The sequence below is a fragment of the Petaurus breviceps genome, unplaced genomic scaffold (genome assembly GCF_028583685.1).
Source record: "Petaurus breviceps papuanus isolate PSGF00001 unplaced genomic scaffold, PetGlider_PUasm1.0 189, whole genome shotgun sequence".
NCBI classification, from domain to species: domain Eukaryota; kingdom Metazoa; phylum Chordata; class Mammalia; order Diprotodontia; family Petauridae; genus Petaurus; species Petaurus breviceps.
Genome location: NW_027185809.1, coordinates 3452882 through 3480274, shown reverse-complemented (window position 1 = coordinate 3480274; position 27393 = coordinate 3452882). Strand labels below are relative to the sequence as shown.

The 27393-nt window shown below is 37.0% G+C and overlaps 1 protein-coding gene across 3 annotated transcripts in view; it reads right to left on the bottom strand.

The window, feature by feature from the left end:
* Positions 1 to 27393, bottom strand: part of FNIP1 (folliculin interacting protein 1) — a 175971-nt gene that overhangs the window by 5745 nt on the left and 142833 nt on the right. For all 3 annotated transcript variants that reach the window (XM_069091827.1, XM_069091824.1, XM_069091826.1), the window contains 6 exons: positions 24668 to 24869; positions 21428 to 21513; positions 13310 to 13456; positions 7278 to 7447; positions 2981 to 4400; positions 1379 to 1547 (listed from right to left, as the gene is read on the bottom strand). In XM_069091827.1, the coding sequence (XP_068947928.1) occupies positions 1379 to 1547; positions 2981 to 4400; positions 7278 to 7447; positions 13310 to 13456; positions 21428 to 21513; positions 24668 to 24869 (2194 nt within the window). The remainder of the gene's footprint in view (positions 1 to 1378; positions 1548 to 2980; positions 4401 to 7277; positions 7448 to 13309; positions 13457 to 21427; positions 21514 to 24667; positions 24870 to 27393) is intronic.

Sequence of the window (27393 nt, the reverse complement as noted above, 5' to 3'; positions counted from 1 at the left end):
TAATAAATATTATTATTTTATTATATATTATATTATATTATTATATATAGACAATAAAGGAAATTAACTGTGAAAAACAAATTTATACTGCAAGCATAAATTCCCAAGTTTTAATTCAGAACTTTGAGCCATGTAGGAATCCCTATATGTAGTGAAAAGTCCAACAGAAGTAAAAGAATAATCATTTCTTTCCTTACACTGAATGTTGCCCCAACCTTTTTGAAAATACTTTCTAGTAACTCCTGAACATGATATAAGCACATGACTATGTATTTATCCAAATAAAAATGGGTCTGACTTAGTTTACTGAATACAGTATGTTCATAGTAATAGCTATGAAGTATGTATTGCTATGAAGCTTTAAAAATGGTACCTGAATGTACTGAGGAACCAGGAGAGGGAGTTCTCTATCAAACTTGCCAAAAAAAAAAAAAAAGTGCTGAAGTCTGACTCTATTATTCATAGAGCAACTGAGATTTCTTTCCCACTCAGAAAAATTTTGATAGAAAAAGTTCTTCTGATCAGATTCCAAAAGTTCTACTAAAATAGTAATGGGGCTGAATTACAGTCTCAGAGGTGTCGAACTTACAGCCCTGGCTGGCAAAGGCTCCAGATTGTAATGTAACTGAGAAATGTTTAACAAAATAAAGAAAAATACAATACAATATGGAAAATGGTCATTTATGGTATTCTAAGTCAATATGCAACCCACAGGAATCTGTTTCTATCTGAGTTTGATGCCATTGGTCGTAGGAATTTTCCTTTACTATAAAGTATGTAGCCCAGTAGAAAGAACTCAATAAATTTTTGATATGACTGACTAAATTACTTCAAGGATTAAAATAGCATTTATATTTAAACTTGCTGATGTAGATTTGTAAGTTTTTATTTTTAAAAGGTATTGTGCACCGTAAATGCTTGAAGGCAAAAGAACTGGGCTTCTGCACTCTTGGACACATATAAGCTGTTTGAAGTCATTTAACCTTAGGAAGGCTCAATTTCTTCATCTGCAAATAGATATTACTCTTACTCCCTTTCTCATAGTGTTGATCTGATTAGAACACTGTGGAAATCTTTCCTTAAAGTACAATAGAAGATAATTACTAATCTTCCTTATTCTATAATCAGAAGTTCAGTTTTCTGATGGAAAACTGGCAAGATTTAGTCCATTCACCCTTCTTTTCTCATTAACGTTGCCAGCCAGTTTCTCTCCACTCAAATTTTACAGCAGATTTAAAAAGTTCATAGTTTCAGGTATTCTATAAAAGTCTCACCTGAGGTAAGACCTTTCCCATAATTTTTGCTTCTGTCGGATAATGTGACTGAAAAATAACATTTGCTTTATTTGGATAGTCATATTGTGAGTATAATAAGTTACCTGCACAGCATGGGACAGGTCTGATACTAAACACTGCCGGAGTTTCTCATCATTTCCTATTCCTTGCAAAACAAAATCAGGTACATAAGATGAACAGTAGCTACCTAGCAAGGACCTTCCAAAATTGGCAATGCTGGGCTTGACAGAGCTCACTTCAATTAATTTTGACCTGAAAGAAAGGTCCAGAACAGGCGTGTCTGATTAGGAACATTACACACATTTTACAGTTCAACAAAAGCCAAAGTTTTACTAGTTCTTGTTTTCCAACACCATCATTTTTCACGATATATAATGTACATGTGTGTGTGTGCGTGTACACGTGTATGTCTGTGTGTGTATACTCATTAAAGCAAAGTGACCACCATTTTAAGTATAGCTTATGGACTCACTGTGGCCGTAAGGAAGAAGAATTCCGACTGCTTTAATATATAACTGGTAAACATTAGTATGAGTTTCTATGAATATAGTAATAGTAGCTTCCATATGTAGAGCACTTTAAGGTCTACAAAATGTCTTAAACATCTATATTCCCATTTGATTTTCCCAACAACTTACAGTAGAAGTGTTATTATATCCCTGTTATAGGTGAAAGATTCAAAGGGGGTCACATGGACAGTAACAGGCAGAGCCAGGTCTCAAACCCAGATCTTCTGTCTTAAATTTTTCTATTACATTACACAAATTGCACTTTCTTGGCAGTTGTCACACATTTCTAACATGCTCGACTGAATGGAATGGCCAGTATCAGGAAGCTAAAAGTTCTGCATCCGAGCAGCTGCTTGTTTCTCTTCCCAGTCTCTGTTTTCCTCCTGCCTCTGACCCGAAGCGGCCTTTGTAGCCAAGGCCTCAGTCACATCCATTTTTAGTCATGAACAACAATCCATTTCCTGGCAGGTTGAGAGGCAGTGGGGAAAGCACCAGATCTAGGGGCAGAAGGCCCGGAGTTAAGTCCTGGTTCTGCCACTTATGGCAATAAAGCCTCAAGTTACTCTGTCTTTAAAAAGGGTCCTATGGGGCCGCTAGGTGGCACAGTGAATAGAGCACCGGCCCTGGAGTCAGGAGGACCTGAGTTCAAATCCGGCCTCAGACACTTAACACTTACTAGCCATGTGGCCTTGGGCAAGTCACTTTACCCCAATCGCCCTGCCTTCCCCCTTCCAAAAAGCAAAAAAAAAAGGGGGGGGGGCCTAAAAATATCCCAACCTACCAAATATCACAGCATTGTTTTGAGAAAAGCACTATTAAAAGCTGTATGTAACACTATGTAAAAGCACTATTAAAATATCAAGTTAGACTATCATCTACTTTACTCTCTGGGCATATTCTTGTGCTACTCATTGATTCTAGCCCATAACATCAGCATATGTGTATATCCAACAGCTCTGGTACAATACTGTTCCCTTACTCTGCCACTTCCAGGAAGTTTTTTTTTTTTTAGGGGGCCCAAAGGGTCAAGTCTTAAGAGCTGCTTTCTATGGGTGACTACACAGTACTTGCAAGGAGAATATGTTCTGCACACTAATCACAAGCTTTACACGAGAAGGCGTTCTGCATCGTCTGCACAATTTTGCAGGATTTTGACATTAGAAGTTTCTCACTTACCCAGGAAAGGGTATCTCATCCTCTTCTGCCCAGTCTTCTCGGTCTCCTCCAAAATAGGTACTGCCCCGTCTGGTCATATCATGACCAGCATCTTCACTCTCACTGTCACCAAGGGCACTATCTGAACTTTCATTTCTTGGAATGTCCCATTCATTTCCTACAGAAATTTTTCTCTCTGAGTTTTCTTTGTCCCCATGGGGGACGTGAATAGACTTTATATCTCTTTGATCCTGCTTAGGAAAGCAGGTTTTACATGAATCCTGGTGCACAGATTCCATAAATGTACAAAATTCACTGGACTGTTTGTTATTCTTAGTGCACAGTCTTTTAGAGAAATGTAATACATTGTTGTGGTGTTCTAAAATGTCTGTGCTCGTTTTAACTGGAACATCATCAATAGTCCTGGTTTCAATTGAGTCATCATTAAAATATTCATCAAATAAACTCATGTTCTCCAGATTTGAATGATTCCAAGTTGGAAGTGCACTCGCTACTCTGGGAAACATTTCACGGGCTCCGGGATCCCTGATTTGGTCCTCAACCACAAGCTCAGTTTCATGATGCTCAGCAACAGCCACCCTTTTCTCCTTTGTTGGCTTCATGTGATGCCTTGCGATCTGATCCGCAACAGCCTGACTTCTGAGTTCTGTGTCTGAATCAGGTGACATGGAATCCCCGATTAGGAAAGTGACCTTTGTCTGTGAAGCATCACAAGGAAGTGTGGCAGGCATGAGCTTGTCTGGGGGTTTCTTTTCCACAGGGATGCCCGCTGATCTCACCCCTTTGCCTGACTGGCTGCCTGAGGAGTCCAGTGATTCCTCACTCCTCCAGCTCTCTATTGCTGGCTCCAGCCCTGAGTCTGCCAACACACATTTGTCTACTGGAGCAGATCCTGTGCAAACTATGCTCTCTAACTTGGCGTCAAGGCAAGTTCGCAATTTATCTCTGCACTGCTTCATGTCAACAGCATTTTCTTGGCCGCCAGAAGGAGAAATTATCCTGCACTCATCTGAAGAAGTTTCCAGCAGCTGCTGAGAAGTACCTTCAACATTTCTCTCTTGTGAGACACTGTCTATATTTTGTACAACAAATGAGCATTTGCAATGTTTACAGTCACAATGAGGAGCCCCTGTGTCTTCTGAATCTCTAAAGAGCAAACTGCTTTTGTTCCTGTGCATTGTGATAAGCACATATTCAGATTCTTCAACTTCCCCTTTTTCTAAGGTTGTGGTAATAATTGTTCCTGGCATGACTATGGCTTCATCTTCTCCATTTTCTAAGAGATGGGTCTCTTGAAGTTCAGAGCATCTTATGAAATAGGTGAGAAAATAAAGCAGCCTCTGGACCATGTCTTGTCTTTTGCCAACCACTACCGTCCTCGCTAATCTTACTGGAGAGCCGATTGCTCCATATAAGTCTCCTGCAATAGAAGAATCAGTTGATAAGCATTCCTCTACTTTCACAAGACGCCTATAGCAGAGTCAGTACTAAGTTAGCCAAGTTAGTTTCCTATGGTATTTAAGTCAAATTTTTGACTGATAATTTACCAGAGGCTTTTATAAATGGCACATAAGTGGTTCTCTAAGCCAAAATTTAGGGAACTAGTCTTAATTCCATGGAGAAAACCCCAGGTAATAGAACCACTGCAGATCAGCCACACAGTTGCTCCAACTCTGAAGTGACAAAAAAAGTAAGGACGAATTAATTCTCTTTACCTGGTGGGCCCCCAAATCTCTCAAGATTTCTGATGATTGGGGTGGCTAGGTGGCACAGTGAATGGAGCAATGGCCTTGGAGTCAGGAGTACCTGAGTTCAAATATGACCTCAGACATTTAATACTTAGTAGCCACGTGACCTTGGGCAAGTCATTTAACTCCAATTGCCCTGCCTTCCCCCCTCCAAAAAAAGCAAAAAAAAAAAATTTCTGATGATCTGAAATTCCTGTCTTTAGTTCCCATCTTTTTCCTCAGTCCAAGTCCCCAACAAACAGAAAGCTACTGGTCCTCAATTTACCTCCAAGCATAGTCTCTCCTAAGATCACAGGGCTCTTACCTAATTCCTCACGCTTGACTGGGACAGAAATAGGGAGACATGCTAATTAAAGGAGTAAAAATGAAAGAAGACTGCTGAGTTTAGGTATTTGGGCTCTCTTTTAAGTTTTGGTTCCATGTTGAACCTAGGTAACCATGAAAATCATACCACCAAAGTAAAAGTAGAGCACCTGGGCCTCTTTGCTAGCTTTCCACAGTTGTGCTGCATAGGTATCGTAGATCATCTCTGACCACAATAATGGAAAACACAAAACAAGACATAAAGACACAATAAGGGAGTTGACTACGACAAAACCATGGATTTAATTCTGACATACAGGAATTCTGCAAATCGACAGATTATACAGTTCTAAAAAATTATAAAAAACCATGTTTGAAAAAGAAAAGAACCCTGGAAGGGATAAAATGAACTGCACTGGTGGATGGTTCTAATTGGCATTCTCTCTGATGCAGCTTTTTAGCTCATTACATATTGTGTACACACATACAATTAGGTGTTGTGTATTCAAAATTTTCTCTGCTAAAAAACCTTCTTTTCTTTCACTAATGAAATTTCTTGGTTTTAAAATTAAGGCACACAAACACAATTAAAGGGACGAAGGACAGCAAGATGGCTTGCCGCTATCTTCCCTAAACAGAGCATATTCAGGAAGCCTTCATCAGAACACCAAGACTCCTCTGAGGTCATACCACCCACTGACGCTTAGCTGCAATGATTCGTGAATGATTTCTCTCCTCCCCTCTCTCTGCTCTTACCCTTTCTGGCAGCCATTCTAGTCAGCCCAGGCTTTCAAGTGAGTTAGCAAGTGAGCAAGGAAGGTAGCTACCAAACTAAGATTGCATCTAAATGATGCAATATCACAAGCATGCCAAGGGTTCAATGAAAGTTATGAAAGCTATTTTAAGAATTTATATTGAACAGAAAAAATATATCTATACATATACACACATATGCACACATATATACATGTATATATATACACATACACGTATATCTATATACACTTGTGGATATAGATACATAAATCTCTCTACCTAAAATGTCTACTATGTGAGAGGCACTGTGGGGGGATACAAGTGTTATAATAACCAATGGAACCCAATGTAAATTGGGTCAACAGTAACAGGCAACTTAAAGGGTTTCCCCTTTAAGGGTGACAGATGGAGAAGGGCAAAGAGAAGGATGATGCAGACTTAGAACAGCACTTTTATTTGGGCATTAATGGCTCAGAATCCTGACCTTAAACCCTCATCTCTTTCCTGAGCTCTAGTTCCCTTATTTTCAATTGCACAAATATCTCTACTTGGATTCAACTGATTTCTTAAAATCAACATTTGCCAAACTCATCACCTCGCTGCCACAAACTGGACGTTTTCCACTAACATCTCTGTTTCTATTAATGGCACCACTCCTGTATCAGTCTATTAGGACTACAACTTTCAAGTCATCTTTAACTCTTTCTAACCACGTATCACTTACCACATTTTGTGATTCTATATTTACACTATCCCTTCCATTTATCTCCTCCCTCTTCATTCACCCAACCACCACCTTCATTCAAGTCCTTATCACTTTCTCCCTCCCTTCACAATCTGCAAAAATATCCTTCCTAATGTACATGTTTGATCTTGCTCAATAACCTTGATCCCATTTCTTATAGGATAAAATACAAACTTCTTACCTTGCCCTCCATAACCTGCTCCTAATCTAGAATACAGTATAGTAGAAAGAACATGGATTTGGAGCTAAAGGGCTTGGAGTCAAATCAGGTTCTGCTACTTGCTAGCTGTATAATTTAGGACATTAGTTCACTGATTTGGGCCTCATTTTAACTGAACTAAACTATTCCCTGGTTCTATTTCCCATATCCATGCATTTGTATTTCACTGGCCGTGCTCATAATGCATATGTACCTCCTATCTCCCTGCAGAAATCCAAGGCTCAGTTTAAGGGCTATCTTCTCAATGAAACATCTCCCTGATTCCCATAGATGAAAGTGATTTCTCCTTTGTTCCCATCACATTCTACTACCTTCTGGTGTACGTGTCATATACCTCCTATTAGATTTTAAGTTTTCTGAAGCAGGTTCTATGCCGGTTTTTTTTTTTTTGCATGCCTACTATGTAGGATAGTGCCTTGCACACTACAGAAACATAAATGTTATGTCAAATGTTTCTGCTATGAAATGATCAAAAAAGACGGACGTATAATTATGGCAGTGTGTCAAGCTTCTCTGAAGACATACCTAGCTGTGCCCACAGTGGGTTATAGGGATGAGTCTTTGCCAGCATGTCCACACTCTGAGAGGAATGTTTTTCTAAAAATATTTTTATAGGTGGTTGTCCATTAGGCATGACTGTTGGAACCCAGGCAAGATGATTGGTCAGGACTGCTGTTAGGAGAGCTGGTAAGAATCTGAAAGGCAAAAATCAATGTATCAATCTCTGTCCTCTGGCCATTGGTAAAGTATATATATAAAGAATAAAGATTATGAATATAAAGAAAGGTTATAAATAAATATACAGAATTAACTAGCAGCTACAAAAGAGATCCTTCAGATACAACATTCCTGTTAGATACTACCTTAAAATATGCTGTGGGGTTGCAAGTATTTTCCAGAGATATTGAAATTGAGATGTCTTTATGATAAAACATAAACTCTTCTGTTTCGCTTCGAAGTCCTTTACAATCTGGCCCCAATTTTTCTTGCTAGCCTCACAAATATCCCTCTTCCTACCACATCATATGAGCCGCCAAACTGGCCTTCTCTGTTTCTCATGTGGGACATTCCATCTTCTATTTCTGTCACAATGGGCTCCTCTTCCTTACCTCTACCTGCAGGCTTCTCAAAGAAAACTGGGCTTCCTTTAAAGCATGGCAAAAGCACAACTGTCTACGTGAGTCCCTCTAATTACCTGTCCTTAAAGTTCCTTTTATTTAACTACTTCATATTTATTCACATCTGTACTGTAGATACTTACGTATGTACTCGTCTCCTCCATCAGAATGTACATTTTTTTATTATTTGTATACCTAGCACCTAGAACTTATTTGGCATATAGCAGATGCTTAATATATTCTTACTGATTAATTTTGCTACTTTTTGCCTCGTGAGTGTGGCTATATTGCCTTGTTGACTTGGTCTATCAGTCTGCCTGCCCTGGGGAGGAAATGACATACATGACAAGTTAGGCGCCATCAGAGTTAAATAACTGCTACTTGGGGAAGAAGAGGTATCGTATATTTCCTTCTATTCTTTTAAAACAACTCCTCTACCTCCACCTGCACCGTGGGCTTAGGTGATTTTTCTCTAATAGGGGAGGAAGAGGAGCTTCTTCACTGTCAAGTTTCCTATTTTTTTGACACAGGGTACATAAGTGTCTGGTGTAGAGAAGTAGGTACTTCTAGAGACAGATAAACCTTTTCAGGTCCAGAGTAGCATTTACTGCTCTTCAGTCATTCAGTTGTGTACAAATCTTTGTGATCCTATGGATCATACTGTCCATGGGATTTTATGGGAAAAAGATACTTGAGTGGCTTGCCATTTTCTTCTCCAGTGGATTAAGGCAAACAGAGCTTAAGTAACTTGCTCAAGGTCACACAGCTAGGATGGATATGAACTCAGGGGTCTTCCTGACTCCAGGCCCAATGATCTATCCACTGAGCCATCTAGATGCCCAGCATTTACTATCCTAATGCATTATATAGATCTAAGAAATAGAAGCTTATATCTTCATTTTTTAAGATTTAGAAGTGTTAAAATTCAACTTTACCATCTCTGGTAGAATGAGTAAATATTGTTTCCAAACAAGTACATCATATACGGTGCTAATGGGTTCCTTTACTTTTTTGGGGGGGAAGTTAGTAGAAGGGGGGATATGTGTTTTCCTTCACTTAAGATAGTGAGTAAAATTATAAGAAAGATGATTTTTTTTCATTTCATTTAAATAGCAACAAAATCCAAATCTAAAATGGACAAAATGAAAAAGCCATTTCCATTGGCTTTTATAAGCTAGCCAATTCAATTTTATACTATAGACTACCTTAAAATAAATATGTGTTCAACTGATGCTGAAAATGTGCTCAGCATGCAGTCTTATTGAATCTATGCTATTAAAGAATGATACATGCCTTATGCAGAAGGTGAAGATTTCTTTTAGCAAACCTTTTGTTGACTTAAGATTTTTTTAAAAAGTGGGATGAAGGGAGGCACTGCCGAAGATAAGTTGCTGAGGGAGCAGTGATAGTACGAAAATAAAATCGATTCTGTTTCCATCTTGTAATTGATTCTATTCTGTAACAACACCAACATATTGTAAAATTGCCTGTCACTTTTTTTTTGTCATTCAGTTAAGTTCAGAAGTCCAGTTTTCTTCTCTAAGTCTGAAAGTTTGGCTGTCCTACAAATCACCTTAATTCAAAGAAATACATTATCTCTATACATCTTACTACCTATGTAGTAAGGGAGATCTGTTATCTTGGTAACAAGCCTTGAAAGATGCAAGTGTTAAGAAGTCTGTTATCTCCACAAAATTGGCTGTCTGGTCTGTTAATGCTGTGGACACTAACTAGCCATGCAAGAGGCCATGACCAATGAGCTTTCCATAGCAACAAGATGGAAGGAAGGATTGTTGACAGCCATGAATTCCAGACTTCTAACCAATCATATGTTTTCCATCATCAGTGACACTTCAGACTTTGCAAATAATCATATTATTTTCCATCTGTGATGTATTCACTTCTTTGTTCTCTTTTCCCAAAACTATATGAAAGCTAGTAAAGCCCCACTTCATGGTCTTTTTGTCTGGCTGAGAGACCTCTTTTATTGGTAACTGCTAGCCTTACCAATAAACTGAACATTTTGGGAACTCTGTGTTTCAGTTTACCTTAATTTCAATCACAACGATAATCATGCACTAGACTACTTACTAAGCAAAAGGATTTCCTGAGATATTGACTCTTGAAGCACATTTAAGAGCTGCAGTTTTAGACAAACTATCCCATACAGTCTAAAAAAGGTGCTTCAACTCATTAGCAATCGGGCAATGTTAAATAAAATAACGTCAGGATATTACTTCATACCCATCAAAATAGTGAAGAAAAGAAAATTTTGATGATGCTAGAGATGTGAGAATACAGGCACTTCTGGTGAGGCTCTGAAATGGTCCAACTATTATGGATAACAATTCGAAATTATCCAAGAAAAGTTAAAATATTGTTCATAGCCTTTGAGCCTAGTACTGGGTTTATATCTCTAGGCAGTTACTAACAGCGAGAAAAGATCAAAGTAAAAGGAAATATTCATAGCATCACTATTTGTTAACAGGAAAAAAAAGGAAATAAATTTTGTGTCCAGCAACTAAGGGATGGACAAAAGTATTGTGGTACATGAATATAATGGAATATTGTTGTAACATAAGAAATGATGGATAAGAATTCAAATAAGGGAAGTAGGATGATTAAAGCAGAACCAAGAGAATATGTACACTTCAAACTATAAAAAGCAATTTTAAATAGCAACAAAATCCAAATCTAAAATGGCCGACATCAGTAGTAGCTTACAAAGGACACGCACATCAATCCTTTTAAGAAAAATACCGAAGTGTAATACTACATATATACTAAGTTGCAATAACCCTTCTGAGTTGTTTTGCTTGACTTTTTGGGGAGCTTGCACTGTGGAAATTCAACTGCGTGAATTCTGTGGGTCATATTGAAAGAAATTTTATGAAAGAAAATGGAATTACAGTTTTTATTTGGAGGCTTTCTGATGGGGTTAAAGAACAATACAAACTTTAGAAATACTTTTAACTCTAATGGCAGAGTTAAGAATGAACACCTGATAATAAAGTTCTCATGTCTAGTGAAAAGGATCATCCACTCAACTGAACATATATTATGGTGCATGTTAATAAAGCCTTCTTCATTGTTGGCATTACTCTTTAATGTAGGTAATGTATCTAATCACTAGGCATCTATAGGACTTTGTGTTACATGAGGCTTTACAGAAATTTTAAGGAGGGACTGAAGCAAGAGGAAGAAAATTTGACACTTTTGATATAAAAGGAAACAGGTAAAAGAAGGGAAAAAAATATGCCTATGAGTTGGTCCAGAAAGGTAACATAAAAATAAAAATTCAAGGAATAACTTTTTATTCCTTGGGAGAGTAGAAAATAACCCTTAAAAAGAAATTGAATATTAACAGAGGTAATTATGGCAATAATTAAAAAAAAACATAAATAGCATTTTACTCCAGGAAAAATAATTTCATGACTTTCTCTCAGGTGCTCAAGTGGTACTGCCCATTAATGAATGAACTGTCTAATTAATGGAAATATACTATTCTGAGTTTCAAAATAATATGGACTTAGGAGCGGCCAGGTGGCACAGTGAGTAGGAGTGCTTGGCCCCAGCATTGGGAGACCCGGAATCGGTTCCAGCCTCAGATACTTTACACCCACACAAAATAACTGGCCATGTAACCTTGAGCAAGTTACTTAACCCCAACTGCTTTAAAAAAAAAAAATGATATGGACTATTTAAGCAAAATCATTTCTTATACCTATAAAGTGATATCACTTATCAGTCACTCATTTGGATTCTGGGGATTTTGCGAAAAGTTGCAAAAAAGAGAGAAAAGACATATGAAAACAGAATACATACTATTTAGAATATAAACTCATTGAATATAGGGATTATTTTTACTTTTGTATCCCCAGAACTTAGCATAGTGCCTTTGAATATAATAAGTTTTTGTTTACCTGGATGTATTAGGCAGGTTTCAGTCACTAAGTTTTTCATTCTAAGATTTTTCATGAGTTATTGTGGGTAGAATTTGTGGTAATAGTTCTGGTTGTCTTCTTTTGTTGTTCAGTTGTGTTTGACTCATGACCCCATGGACTTGTCTATGGGGATTTCTTTCTTTTTTTTTTTTTAATTTTTTAATTTTTTTAATTTTAAGCAATCGGGGTTAAGTAACTTGCTCAAGGTTACACGGCCAGTTATTTCTGGGTGTGGTGCTGAGTGTCTGAGCCCGGGATTCGATCTCCAGGTCGTCCCAACACTGGAGCCGGTGCTCTTACTTGCTGAGCCACCTGGCCGCCCCTAAGCAATTGGGGTTAAGTAACTTGCTCAAGGTTACACAGCCAGTTATTTCTGGGTGGGTGCTAAGTGTCTGAGCCCGGGATTCGATCTCCAGGTCTTCTCAACACTGGAGCCGGTGCTCTTACTGGCTGTGCTACCTGGCCGCCCCACTATGGGGATTTCTTGGCAAAGATACTGGAGTGGTTTGTCCATTTTACATTAAGAACTTGAGGCAAATAGGGGTTAAGAGACTTGACCAAGGTCACACAGTTTGTAAGAGGCCATATTTGAATCCTATTTGAGCCATATTTGAATCAGGTCTTCCTGATTCCAACTCCACTATTCACTGTGCCATCTAGAGCATGGTAATAAGTATCCCAGGGCAAAATTTATGATAAGATATGTGGAATTCTAATTTATTATATATACACTATTTCTCCATGCAAGTTCTACCCCACACTGTGGCATGACAGTGACTTCCTGAAGGTCATACTAGCTCTGATGGGTATGCCTCTCCGGTCAAAAATGCCTCAGATACGGTCCAGAAATAAAAGGAATATCTGGACCAAGTAACTGGCTAGGTAAATTTGAAGCAGCTACTCAGTAGACTGGCTGAAAGGCAATTAATTTTTTGGCCACAGAGACCATTTTTGAGTTATACAGGTTGTAAACTGCATCAGTAAAAATAACAAGTCCTTGAAATGCAAACTATTCAATATTTACTTTGATTTGTCCTCATTCCTTAGCTATATGGTTAACTGGTTCTATTTCCTACCTTATATCTGTTTACGTTAATAATTCTCTTCTGAGACTGAGAGGCAGCATGGTATGGTAGTTAAGAGAGTCATCCCCAGAGCCAGGAAGTCCTGTGCTACATACTAGCCTCTGACACAAGAGCAGCTGTGTGACTAGGTGCAAAGTCAGTGCTTAACCTGTCAGTTCCCTTATAAATAAGATTATAAATTACAGACACACTGCCAGTCTTTATAGGTAGAGGGCGTTGCCACACTAGGGAGTTCTCTACACTAATAAAATCGCAGGCACACACTAAACAAAATAAAAAGGAACAATGTTAATTATAAAGATTATGTGTGATTTTCTTGTACCCTTATTTCACAGACCCTGTATCTGCTCAATAATGAAACGTTGACTTCATTAAAAAGAATGTAAGTAGTTATAAAAGAATGGCCATACTGGTTTTTGGAAGCATTTTCCATTAGAAAAGTGAATTCTTTCATGAAACGATGGCAAAGCTGGTTCTTTTCTGAGATTCCAGACATCATTGTGAGCCAAACAGGTTCTCCAATCCGGGGCATTGTGTAGAGATTACAAATTGTTGTTCTAAAAAAAGAAATTTAGATAGAGAAATTAAAAACTCTTACAGATACATGTGCAAAAAGATTAATTTTATTATCTTGAGTCTTAACTCCTACTATGTAAAACTATCATCTCACAAACAATAAACTCAGTTCAACAAATTTAAAAGATTAATCTTGCTTAGGTATAGATCTGAAAGCTGTGCCTAGTATTCCCCGCCCCTCCAGTAATAATCTCTCCTTGTACCTCCGATAACACTTCACAGCAGGTACTCCATCTCTAATTTCTCTTTCTCTCTACCTTGTATCTCTTGCTGAATTCCTCTGGATTCACATACCATTTCTATATAGTTAACTTCCAAATTTATCTCATGATCTTAATCTCGTTCTTGAACTTTAATCCCACATGCTATCCATCTGGTGACCTTGAAGGTATCTAAAACTACCATCCTAAACCTAATAAGTAAGATCTGTTAAATTTGTCATTCCTTTGCTCAGAACATTTCAGTAGTTCCCAAATACCTACTGATTAAAATTCAAACACTGCAGTACCTAATATTCAGGCTCTCTCAATCTGGTGCCACTCAATTTTTTTCCAGCCTCACCTGATACTACTCCCCGTCATCAATTCTATTATCTGGTCAAATCAGACTATACTCCATTCCCTTAATATTCAAATTCCTAGTTTTCCTTTAAGGTAATTCTGTTGCTATCTTTTATAAAAAATCTCCTCTTAATATACTCAGTTGTTAAAGTTTCTTTTACCACGATTTACCTTCTATTATGCTTAATTATACAGATGTTTTCCACCAATGTTCCCAGAGAATGTAAGGTCCTTGGAGGGAGAGTATTGCTGTTTTTGTCCTTGTATCCACAATGCCTGGCACAGTGTCTTGAACAGAGTAGGTGTTTAATGTATATGTGCTGAACTGAACTAAAGTCAAGTGCTGGTCTTCCGGCTAGAGCCAGCTCTCAAGAAAGAATACTGAGGTCCTGACCTGAGGGCATGTCTCAGGGATAATGACTTACATGTTTTGTATCAGCCAAAATTTATTCCTCTAGGATATACAAACCTCAGCATAGGGTAAATGAAATTCCTGGATCCTTTACAAATGAATGTACTCTTCTGGGTCGAACAACACGCGTGACCGTGCTTCCTCCTCCTCCAGACTGTGAGATATAGCTTATTCTCCTTACTTTTTGCACTTACCCAAAGTCCACAGAATCATTACTTCTAGTTGAAAACTGAATAACAGATTTTATTCAAACTAGAAAGGACTTTGTGAAGTTATCTAACCCGTTTTTCATAGCGCAAAATATCAGTAATAAAGATGAAGATCTGGGATCTGCTAGGAAACGATTTCCTGGGCGGCCAGCACAGATGGGTGGAATACTATGATTTGTGCTCTTCTAAATTTCAAGGGTTTTGAACCACTTTCCTCTCATGAATAATCAGAATAACTACTTTCTTTTTTTTCTAATTACTCTTTGATTTCAATCTACTCTCTCTCTACAATTTTCACTTCACTTTTCTGCTATCTGGTCTCATTAGATGAGACTTCTCATTGCCAAGGTTATCTTTTTCACTTGTGCCCTGAATTCCGATCCCCTTCTATCTCCTCTGGGACTTTGATCTATCAATCATTTCCATTCTCTGTATTTCATTTTCAACTTTTTCTTTTCTTATGAATTCTTCCCATGCAGACAAACATGGACAAATCTCCTCACTCTAAAAGCAAAACAACACAAAAAATTATAACCCCCTTCCCTTTGATCTCACTATCTCCTTAAGTGATAGTGCTCGATCTCTTCTTTTAATTGCCAATCTTTTTTTTAAAGGAATTTACCCCTTGCTAGATCTACTGACTCACCGTCACTTTTTAACCCCCTGCAATGTGGCTTCCATCTAACTCACTTCTGAAATTGCTCTCTCTAAGGGTCACCAATGACCAATTGCCAAATCCAATTGCCCTTTCTCAAGTCTCATTCTCCCTTGAGTTTCTAATAGCCTATGACACTGCTAAACTCCCTTTCTTTGAGAGGGAGTGTTTTTCTACTCTAGCATGCTTCTGTGACATTCCTCCATCTGGTTCTCTTATTCATCTGAAAACTCATTGCTCTTCATTGATTTATCTTCTTTTCCCTCTCCCCTAACTGACGGTGCTCCACAAAGGTGTCGTCTTTGCCTTCTGCTCTTGCTACATTCTGTCCTTTGGTGTGTGTGTATATGCCTTTGTGTGTGCCTGCTGGACATCTTCACCTTGTATTAATTCTGATACATTAGACTTAACACATTAAAAAATGAACTCGACATCTTCCTCCTAAAACCTATCCTTTTCTGCTGAATTTCTATTTCTGATGAAATCATGAAACAGTTTCCTCAAGATAAAACCTTGAAGTAACCTTGGCTTTTCCTCGTTTTCTCAAGCCCTATATTTGATCAGTTTTCAAGTCCTACTGAATCTATCTCCACACTGTATCTTCCAGGCACACCCCTCTTCAGTTATATTATCACTACTCTATGAAGACATTATTATATCTTGCCCAGACTATTGTAATAGCCTCAGCTGGTCTCCCTGCCTCTAGTTTTTTCTTCCTCCAACCCATCTTTAATACAGAAGCCAGATTAATCTTCCTACTTTCCCACATAATTTATTTATTCAAAAGCCTTCTATGGCTCCCTAATAACTATGGGATCAAAAAAACAACTAACTCCTTAGTTTGGCATTTAAGGCCTTTAACAGTCCAACTAGACCAGAGTGGAGAACTTGCAGCCTGAAGGCCACACATGACCCTTTAGGTCCTCAAATGCAGCCCTTTGAACCCAAACTTCACAGGACAAATCCCCTTAATAAAAGGATTTCTTCTGTGAAGTTTGGATTCAGTCAAAGACCTAGAGAGCCACATGTGGCCTCAAAGCTGCAGGTTCCCCACCCCTGAACTAACCTTTCTAGTTCTATTTCCAACTACTTATGTTCATATTCTCAGAATTAGAGCCAAAATGGACTACTGGCAATTTTCATCCTGGTCCCTCTGCCATCTCTAAGCACTGGTACAATCCAGCCCCCAGAAGTGGAATGCACCTCTCCTCTTATCTTGTTGAAATATTTTCTTTTCTTCAACACCTAGCTCATATACCACCTTCTGCAAAAAATGTTCTATGATTTCTACTCCTTAAAAAAAAATTAGTAATCTTTCCCTCCTCAAATTTTCACTGTTATTTCTTTTTTTGTCTTTCTAGCATTCCAGCTTATATCATACTACTTTATTTACATGCTATACACCCCTGGATTTGATTATAAGCCCCTTGAAGGCAGAGATCCAAAGAGATCCTTTCATGTGGGAGGATCTTAATGTTTGCTTAAATGAGATGAATTAAAACAGCAAGAGTTCATAAAAGTATGTGGGATATTCAGTTAAGAGGTCACACTTTCTAGAGCCTCAGAGAAAATAGTTTAAAAAATTAAGTATCATTTAAGGCAAGAGGGAAAAGTGCCATGCCTTCAGGCTTCACATTATGAGGTGCAGCCAACCACAAAGCTCATAAGCAAACCCATGAACTCTATTACAATAATAAAATATGGCCAAATATTTGCCTCTGGTTAGCTGAAGGAGAAAAAAATAAAACCTTGTTTCCATCCTAAGACCAAGATATTCCAAACCATGTTTTTGTGGAGAGGAAAAAATGGGTCTTGTGACATTATTTACTATTCTGGTAACTCTGGCTGCATCTGTAACTGATAGTGTTTCCTCCCAGCCAAGCAGATTCTCTTGGCAGCAAGCCAATAATCATGTGACTGCATTAAAGGGAACCCTCAATACCAGATATGTAAATAATGGCCCTGAAACCAAGGGTAAGGATTTACTACTCTGCTGTTGTAAACAAGAAAGAGAAACAGAACCGACAAATTTGGATTCATTCTTTTAGGCAAATAAGGGGAATTTTTCTAAACTTTCTGGGATGACCTAGTTCAGCCTAAGTCTGTCTACAAAGAAATTATAAGTGAAACAATAAGGACTCAACATTTTAAGCTAAAAATTCTGACTCTTCGTTTCACCGTCCTTTCATATAAGATTAGAAGATTTGTGGTGAGTTCAGTTATGCTGTTCTGTCATTAAACACAGACAGGTTAAACTTTAAATGCATTAAAAGCAATCAGAACTTTTCCCTGCCTCAAAAATACTATCATGTTAATGAGAGAGGAAATTTGTAAGTCACTGACAAGGAAGTCATATCTGAATGTCACATTGGTATATAACATTTTTATTTCAAACTATGCAGTACCTTAATTTATATGGAGTTGTATATGGCAAAACTGTCTATAAACTATCCAAATGACCATAATTACATAGTTTCCAATGTCACCTCCATACTTCATGTATACCTTTTATGAGAGAACTGGTTTTGACATGTGTCCATTTCAAAGAGATGAATTATGTTGTCTGGATATCGTCTGAATCAGAGACAATAAATATCCTTAAGTAGGACAGACAGCCCTAAAAGAATTTGGGGAAACTTAAAATTTCAAGAAAACGTACTTTCTTATGCTATTTTTAATCCTGTTAGGCTGAAAATTCTGTGAGAATAGACTTTACAAACATGTAGGAAGAACTATTTTAGCAGTTGATATTTTAAGAGCATATGGCATCTAAGAGAAAAGGGAATAAATGAACAAAATTTAGGGTTTCAATCAATTAAAAAGAGTACTTGTGAGTTCTGGAATCACTGAATCTCAAGAGTTGAAAGAGACTTCAAAAGTCATCAAGTCCAACCCATATTCAAACAGGAATTCCCTCTACGATATTCCTGTTTACTTTGAAGTAACAAAGAACTCACACCAAAACAACGCATTCTACTTCTGGAGAGCTCTTATTAGGATATTTCTCCATATATTGAGCAGAAACCTCTCTCTCTGAAATCCTACCTGGAGATTTCAAGTTGAAACCAGTTTCCACCTCTACTTCTCACCTCTGATTCTTGAGCTGTGTTCTCATTTAGGAAAGTTGACAAAATGAGATATAAATGCTAAGTTGATAACACACGTGTGCTTATAAGATACAGGTTGCATAAAACAAATATGCCACAGAATTGACCTTTTCTCATTTGGAGGATGAGAAAAGAAAGAGAAGGGATGCCTAAATAATTTTGCACATCCCAATGTTTTTATACTTTTGTAACTATTCTAAGTCTTAAAATTATAGACTAAAGCATAAACTAGCCACAACTTAAAGGAAAGCAATAATATAATCTCAAATTGAACTAATCGCAAAGCATTCTCTCGGTACCAAAAGAAGATAATACCTTTGTTATCTTGAGTCTAAAGTGGTCCTTCTCACCTATTTTTGTCATAACAAGATAAACAAATAACAAATATTTGATAGGAAATGCAAAATTTTTTAAAAAGATGAAATAAAAAATCACCAACATTTTATCTAATAAATTACACAGAATTCATAGCTTAGTATCATGTAGAAACTGTCTTAAAACACTTCTATTTATAAATACAGGAAGTAAATGAAAGAACAATGACTCTGTTACCCCAGAGAATTCAAAGTTTAAACTCTATTCAGGTCATAACTCCTAATGTAGATCACAGATCTGGACTACAATTTATCTACTACTTAGTAGATGAGTCTAATGGAGTTTGCCTGGGACACAAAGAGGCTACTAATAGAAAGAAGAAATTCTTTTTTCTTGGCTAAATTTGGTAGGTAGTGACTATTCACATGCACAGATATGAACAGATCTTGACACATCAGTTAACTTTAGTCCTTAATCTTAAAAATAAATCCTCTTCTCAGCATAAGGGAATGATGATCCACCTAGCACAGTGGAAAAGTGTTGGCTCAGAATCAAGAGCCCCGGTTTTCAGTCCTCTGTCAGACGCCACGTTAACTTGGTCAGAACAAAACCTTCCTGGGCCTCCGTTTCCTCATCTGCAAAATTATCAAGTTGATAAGATGGCCTCTGAAGCCTCTTCTAGATTGAGATCAATAGTCCTACAATACACTCAAAGATTTGAGCTGTTTCCTCTACTTTATACTTCATACAGAGAAGGAGTATAGTATAATCTATACAGCAATGTCACCCTCAAATAGAAATGAGGCCACTAAATTGTACCTAAGGCTACCTTTGGGTCACATATTGACTAACCTACATTGGTAAGAGGAAGTAAGTTTCTTCCCTATTCTAATACTCTACTTAGTCATCACAAAAGACTCACCATTCAATACATCTGAATAAAATATTAATAAAACACTTGGCATTCTGCATTTGGTCAGAAACAATCTGAAATATTAAACAATAATAAAAGAATGACACATCATAAATGTCCTACGTGAAAAACTGCTGATGGAAGAAGAATTCACAAATACTTGTATTTTGCTCTTATGCACATTTAATACATTTTTAAGGGAAATAAATCCGCTCAAAAAAAGATGACTGAGGGAATACATTACAGTAAGGTAGAAACAATATGTTAAATATGTAGTCCAGACAAATAATGTCAAAATATGTTGGAAAACTAATGCTCACGTGTGTGTGTATATGTGTACACATATATACATATATATGTGTACATATGTACATACATGGAGAGAGAACACAAAAGAGTACATTCCTAAAGATTTATTAACATTGTCACATTTTATAATATTTCTAGGATGCAAAGACTTATGAGAATAACTTAAACTCACAACGGAACCTGAAAGTTAAAAATTAAATCTAAGTAAAACCAAATCAAAACAAGACTTCAGACAAGTAGCTTATTTAATAGATATAAATCAAGTTAAAAGCATAACCAAATACACAGATATCCCTAATCACGATATCTGTCACCAAATAAAAGATATTTTATAATTGTTGTTTTAAAGCAAACATAGATTACTGACTAGAGATTTTAAAGTCTTTGCTAATGATTATTACAGAGATTGAGGCCTATTCCTTTGATGCACAAGTTTAGTCTAGTGTAGTGTTTCGTAAAAAGTTTTGAATGAATATTTGCAACATGGAATATTCATTCTTTAAAAAAGTTTATAAAATTTTTTTTGGAAATGTTTTTTCAGAACATCTTCCTAAAAAATATAGCTCCACAGCCTTAGCCACAGTACTGTAACATAAAGCTGAAGCTCATGGTCAGGCTAGGTAGGGTAGGTAACTACTAGCTATGGATAATACTCAGCAAAACTGTGACTACCATTCTTCCTTCAGTTAACTGTAGTAACTTTTTTTTTTTTTTGCTTTTTGGAGGGCAATTGGGGCTAAGTGACTTGCCCAAGGTCACACGGCTAGTTTTTGTGTGACGTGTCCAAGGCCGGATTTGAACTCAGGTCCTCCTGAGTCCAGGGCTAGTGCTCTATTCACTGGACCACCTAGCGTCCCCTTAACTGTATTAACTTTTGAAAAGAGCAAGTGGAAGTCTTAATTTTGAGTATCACAGAGAAAGAGTGTAAATGTAAGTCTGTGCAAATGTCTGAATACACTGAAGATCACTGAGGAGATGCATGATGTGCCCAAGAAGAAACGCGTCTAAGAGCCTTCTGGGACAAGAGGCAAAAAATGCTGTGTCCCTGAGAGATCTCTGTTATGTGGAGATACAAGTATATTCTAGGAAGAATCATAAAAGAGAGACCTCCCTTCTGCTGGAGATCTAATCGTTTGGCCATGAACAGCAGCAGGAGGAGGACGACGTCCTGATATGGTTTTGTCCTCAGATGGCTCAGGATTCAAACTCATAGGACTGATGGCCCCCAAACACATTCCCTCGTGTGTTCATTCAATAAACATGTATTCCTACGTGTCAGTCACTGTGCCAAGCATTGTCATACTAGACTCCATGCACAACTGGTTTTCCACTAACCCATGAGACTTCATTTTAATTCTGAATACTGAGTTCACTAGTTAGAAAAACACTTATGTAAAGAAAAGTATGAAAGAATGACAGGGCAAGAAAAGAACTTGTGTACACACAGAGAAGGCCAGACAGACAATACTTACCTGAATTCATTTAAGGCATCAACAATACGATTATAGGCCAAACTCCGCTGACTGGCATCGGCTGACCTCCGACTCATTTTCATAGCCTTGAAAATAATCATGAAATATATTATTTTTATAGTAACCATGGTCAAAGCTGGGAGAGAAAAGGGAGAACAAAGTCACACATTTCCTTTCTCACCTGTCTACAGAACTGAGAAATCAAACACCTATTTTTAGAAAACCTTGAACAGACTGCCAACTTTCCTATCTAGGGAAAGACAGAGGAGGCACATGTATTTATGGTGGCTTTATACTCTGCACTTGTCACTGAATGTTATGAAAGAGTTCAAAGTTTCCATAGCATACAAAGTCAACATAAAGGAATTAGTTGTGAAACTTTTGGGGTTTTACAGAATTACCTTGTTAACCAAAGTTATTTGCGTGTAACTAAAAAGAAACAGTTTTGCATTGTTTCACACTGGCTTTTGACATTTCAGAAGGGAAGTCTCTGTCAACATTTGATACAGCTCCAACTTCTGTAATTCCTCTTACTATTCCCATTCATGTATCTAGTCCACAGTCAAAAACTGGAGTATTCCTCACTGTGACCTTAATCTTGAGAAGTGCTTTCTTTTTTTTTCTAAGATACTCAAATGGAAATTTTATTTTTACTGACTTTTTTGTTTATATCAGATTCATTTTCAAATATATTTCCCCCATCCCTTACCCAGAGAGGCAAATCCTATAAAAAAGAATATTTTAAAATAAATCCCATCTACTTATCCCTTGAGTTTAACAGTATACAAAATGTCCCACACCCATAGTCTCCACATCATCAAAGAAATGAAGGAACTGCAATTTCTCCTATCTCTTTAAGTTTGGTCATCATAATTACACTCTCCAAAGTTACCAAATGATCTCTTAATTGCCAAATCGCTCTCATACTCCTTGAGATCTCGGTCCCTCGCGCTGTCAATCCCCTCTTCTCGCTACTCCCTTCTGTTAGGTTTTCAGGACACTACTTTCTCTCTGTATGAGCACTCCTTACCAGTCTCCTATGTTGCATCTTCATCTAAATTAAGCCCACTAATCCCTGCTATCCCTCAAGGTTCTTCTGTCCTAAGCCCTCTTTTCTTCTCCCTCTAAACTATTTCATTTGGTAATGCTTCAGTTCCTATGAATCTAATTACATATGCAAATGATTCTCAGATCTATTTATCTGGACATCCAGAATCCCATCTCTAGTCGGCCTACTGGACTTCTGGAACTGGATATATTATAAACATCTTCAGTTCAAAATATGTAAAACTGAACTCATTATCTCCCCTCCCCCCCCAAACAAACAAACAAAAAACCAAACTTCTTCCCTCTTCCTAATGTCTCAATTGCTCTCAAGGACACCATCATTTTCTCAGTCACCAAGGCCTGCAGCCTAGGTGTCATCCTCAACTCCTCACTCTTATCATCCCTCACACCCAATCAGCTGTTCTGGTTCTCCTGATCCTACCTTTGCGACACCTTCTGTATACATCTCCTTCTCTCCTTTGACGCTGCCGCCATCACGGTGCAGGTCCTCATCTCTTTACCCCTTGACGACTGCAACTGCTTTCTGATTGTTCTCCCTGCATTCTGTCTGTCCCCACTTCCGTCCATCCTCTACTCAGCTGTCAGCAACCTTCCTACAGCACATGCCTGACCATGCTATTTATCTATTTCATAAATTGCAATAGCTCTCACTTACCTCCAGAATCAAGTATAAAATCCACTATTTGGTTTTTAAAGCCCTTCACAACTTCCTTTCACTTTTCCCCTTTCCGATCTTCTTATACTTTGTTTCCCTAATTGTACTTTGTGATACAGGGACATTGGCCTCTTGCTGTCACTCACACAAGACACTCCATTTTATGACTCAGTACATTTTCCCTGTACCTCCTCCATACCTGGAATCCTCCCCTCCTTTTATCTGCCTCCTACTTTCCCTGTCTTCCTTCAGGTCTCAGATAAAGTTCCAGTTTTTGCATGAGGCTTTTCTCAGTCTTCCTTTATCTCAGTGCCTTCTCTCTAAGATCATCTCCAATTCACTACAGGTATCCCTTGTTTCTTCACAAATGTTTTCATGTTCTTTACTCTTAGCATGTGAAGTTCCTTGAGAGATGGAATTGGGTTTGTTTGTTTGTTTACTTTCTTTGTATATACAAGTACTTGACAGGATACTTGGCACAAAATTGGTACTTAATAAATGCCTGCTGACTTGTCTTTCTGAATATGCAATATATTTTCCTAAACTTTTATGACTTGATTCATATACTGTTTCCTCTACCTGGCAAAAGTCTACCCATTCTTTAAGGTCCAGTATAAATTTTATTTCTTCCAAAAAACCTTTTCTGAATCTTTCCCTCCTCGTTCCCCTACCTCCATTGGAAATGTTCTGTTTCTCTTTTGAATTATTATTAACATTCTACACCTCCCCGACTCTCTGATTTTACACACTGATACCTATGTCATAACCCACCTACTATATTATCAGCTCCTTAGAAACCAGGATATATAGCAACTCTTTGTGGTAGCAAAAAACTGGAAACTGAGGAGATGCCCATCAACTGGGGAATGGCCGAACCAGTTGTAGTATATGAATGTGATGGGGGTACTACTCTGCTCTAAGAAATGATGAACAGGAGAGTTTCAGAAAAACCTGGAAAGACTTATATAAATGATGCAAGGGAAGTGAGCAGAACCAGAATATAGTACCAAGTAAACAGTATTAATGTAATGATGATCAACTATGAAAGACTTAGTTACTCTGATCAGTACAATAAGCCACACTTCTAAAGGACTCATAGTGAAAAATGCTATCTACCTCTGAGAAAGAACTGATGAACCTGAAGTGCAGACTGAAGCATATTATTTTCACTTTATTTTTCTTGCCTTTTTTTTGGTTGCAACATGGTAAATATGGACATATGTTTTGAATGACATGTATAATGAAATATTTGCTTTCCTTCTCAATGGAAGGGGGAGGTGCTAGGGAGAGAGAATTTGGAACTCAATAAAAAAAGGAATTTAAATAAAAAAAAATGTTAAAAAGAAGAGCCAGGACTGAGTCTTAGAAATATCCATAGCCTCCTATATTGTACATATCATAATGTGGCAGGCATCCAGTAAATCTCCAGTTGAATGAATAAATGAACATCCTCCTAACATAGCAGGTAAGAAATTTAAAGAAGATAAACAATAAAACTAAATTTGAAAACGACTTACTTGTTCTATTGCACTCTTCAGTTTGTTCATGTGGCTTTCAAAAAGAGGAAAGTGTGAAAAAAAGAATTCATTAAATTTGCTATTTTCATCTTCATCTTTGGAAAGTGAAAAAATTACACCAATTGCAATCTTCTTTTTCCTAACAATTCCAGGATTTGCGCCACAGCTTTCATCCGACAGATTAAAACTTTCTTCTATTGACCTATAAAAAAAGTTTATGTAATTACTTTATATGTCAATTGAATTTTCTTGACAATTAAATAATGGACTTTTTCTTAAGGTTTTCTTTTAAAAAGTCAAAGCAATTAAAAGGGTTTTTGAGGAACTCTGTCTATTTTCTCCCTCTAAATTTTTATATTAGCTGTTATAAGAGGTAAATTTTATGTAAAATTTTACTGTCAGTTTAAATTTGGAGCAGAACTGATACTTAGTTAATTCAGAACTCATTCAAAAACTAAATATCCTTGTTCACAACTTTTGATCTTCATGGTTCCTTTGTATCTGACAAAACAAATTCTTGGTAAAGCCTAGATTTATCTTTCTTTTTTCTCATTGTTCCTTGCCAATTACACATCAGTTATCATATATTATGGAGATCTCTCAATCTAAAAATAATAACTTATGCCTTACCTAGTCACAATATGACTTTTCATAAGGAGAACTATAAAACTGTAGTGACAGAGGAAGAGCTAAATACTTTGAGAGAAATTCAATGGTCATTAAGAAGTCCAAATAATTCAGTAAAAATGATGATATTCTGTAATAGATTTAATTATAATGCCAATGAAAATACCAATAGCTTCCTAAGTCAAGGTGGGTTTAATCATAACAAAACTTAAAACAGAAAAACAAAAAGCAAATATGTCTAAGGTCAGTTTGGAGGAAGAAAAACAAATAATGATAGAATTTGCCCTTCCAGACTTTAAAATCTATTACAAAGAAATTCTCATTAATTTTTTTTTAATATTGAGTCAAAATTTAAATAAAGTTCAGTGGAACAGAACAGTAACCAATCTATAAGGCTTTATTAAGCACCTACTATGTGTCAGGAACTGTGCTGAGAAATCTCAGAAACAGAACCAAATAAACATAGAAAGGAAACCTAGAGAAAATAAAAAACTAGGGTAAAGATTTATCACTTAAAATGTTAGGAAATGGGAAAACTGGATACAACATGGAAGAAGATAAATATATAACTTTAATTCATATCATATATCATAAAAATTCCAGTCTTAGAAAATGAATTATAAAAGCAACCATTCAATAATTATTAAGTGCCTACTATGGGCCATACTGTTCGCTAGGGATATGAATAGAATAAATTAAATAGTTTCTAATCAAACGGAGCATACATTTTAACTGGAGAGACAATAAGGACATATATAAACATGCATACAATAAACAAAGAGAATCAGAAAATGATATGTATAAAATAGTTAAATACAATGTAGGTCAGTAGGGAGGGCAGCAGCAGGTGAAGAGGCTTCACATAGAACCTGGTGGTCAATCTTCATCTTGAAGGAAGACAGGGACTCTAGAAGGGAGGAAATGAGAGCACTCCAGACAAGGGGAACAGCCAGTCTATAGGAACAGCTATGAAAGTCCTATCTGAGGAGCAGAGATAAGGCCAGTTTGCTGGATAACAGTTTGAGAGGTGGAGCACCATCCAATTAGAATGGAAAGAGAGGCTGGGGCCAGGGTGTCAAAAGCTTTGAAAGCTAAACAGAGGAGTTTATGTTTTATCTTAGAGATAACAGGGTGTCACTGGAATTTATTGAATAGGAAAGTGGCATGGTCAGATCTGTATTTAAGTTGAATCACTGTGAAAGCATTATGGACTAGAATGGGAAGAGAGTTAGGGAGCCTAATGGGCAGGCCACTGCAACAGTTCAGGTCAGTGGCATAACACTTAAATAGAAATGGATCCCTGCTGGTCACCTATTGACTTAGAAAACCACAAATCAACATTATCTATACTTTATTATATCTTTATTGATTCTGTCAAACATTTTCCAATTACATGTTTTTTGTAAGCAATTGGGGTTAAGTAACTTGCTCAAGGTTACACGGCCCGTCATTTCTGAGTGTGGTGCTGAGTGTCTGAGCCCGGGATTCGATCTCCAGGTCGTCCCAACACTGGAGCCGGTGCTCCCACTCGCTGAGCCACCTGGCCGCCCCTTATTATGTTAACTTTCAGTAATTAAAAAAAAAGAAAATTAATAGAATTTCTTCAGAGAGCTATGCAGTAATAGACCTGTCATAAAAATAAACATATCCTATGACCTAATGCACCCATTTTGGGAAATAAACCCTAAAAGTCCTGGTAACAACTTAAACATCCAATACTTGGTAAATGACTGAATAGATTATGATACATTAGTTTAAGAGAATACCAGAACAAAGTTGCTACAATGATATAAGAGGAATATTGAGAAATTTGCAAAAATTTATATAAAGCACAGAAAATAGAACAAGAAGAAAACATATATTGACTATAACAATGAAGAAAAAACAAATTTATGTAACAGAGATGAATGAAGAATGAAACTATACAGTAGGGACCCTCAATATATTATGGGAATACTGCATATAGAAATTAATTTTTAAGTATAAAAAGTTACTAATAAATGCTTATTTAGTTTTACTGTTAAGAAATTAAATACATAATAAATTATTTTTTAAACATGATGTATATTTGAGGATAGTTGTAGTAATAGAATATAATG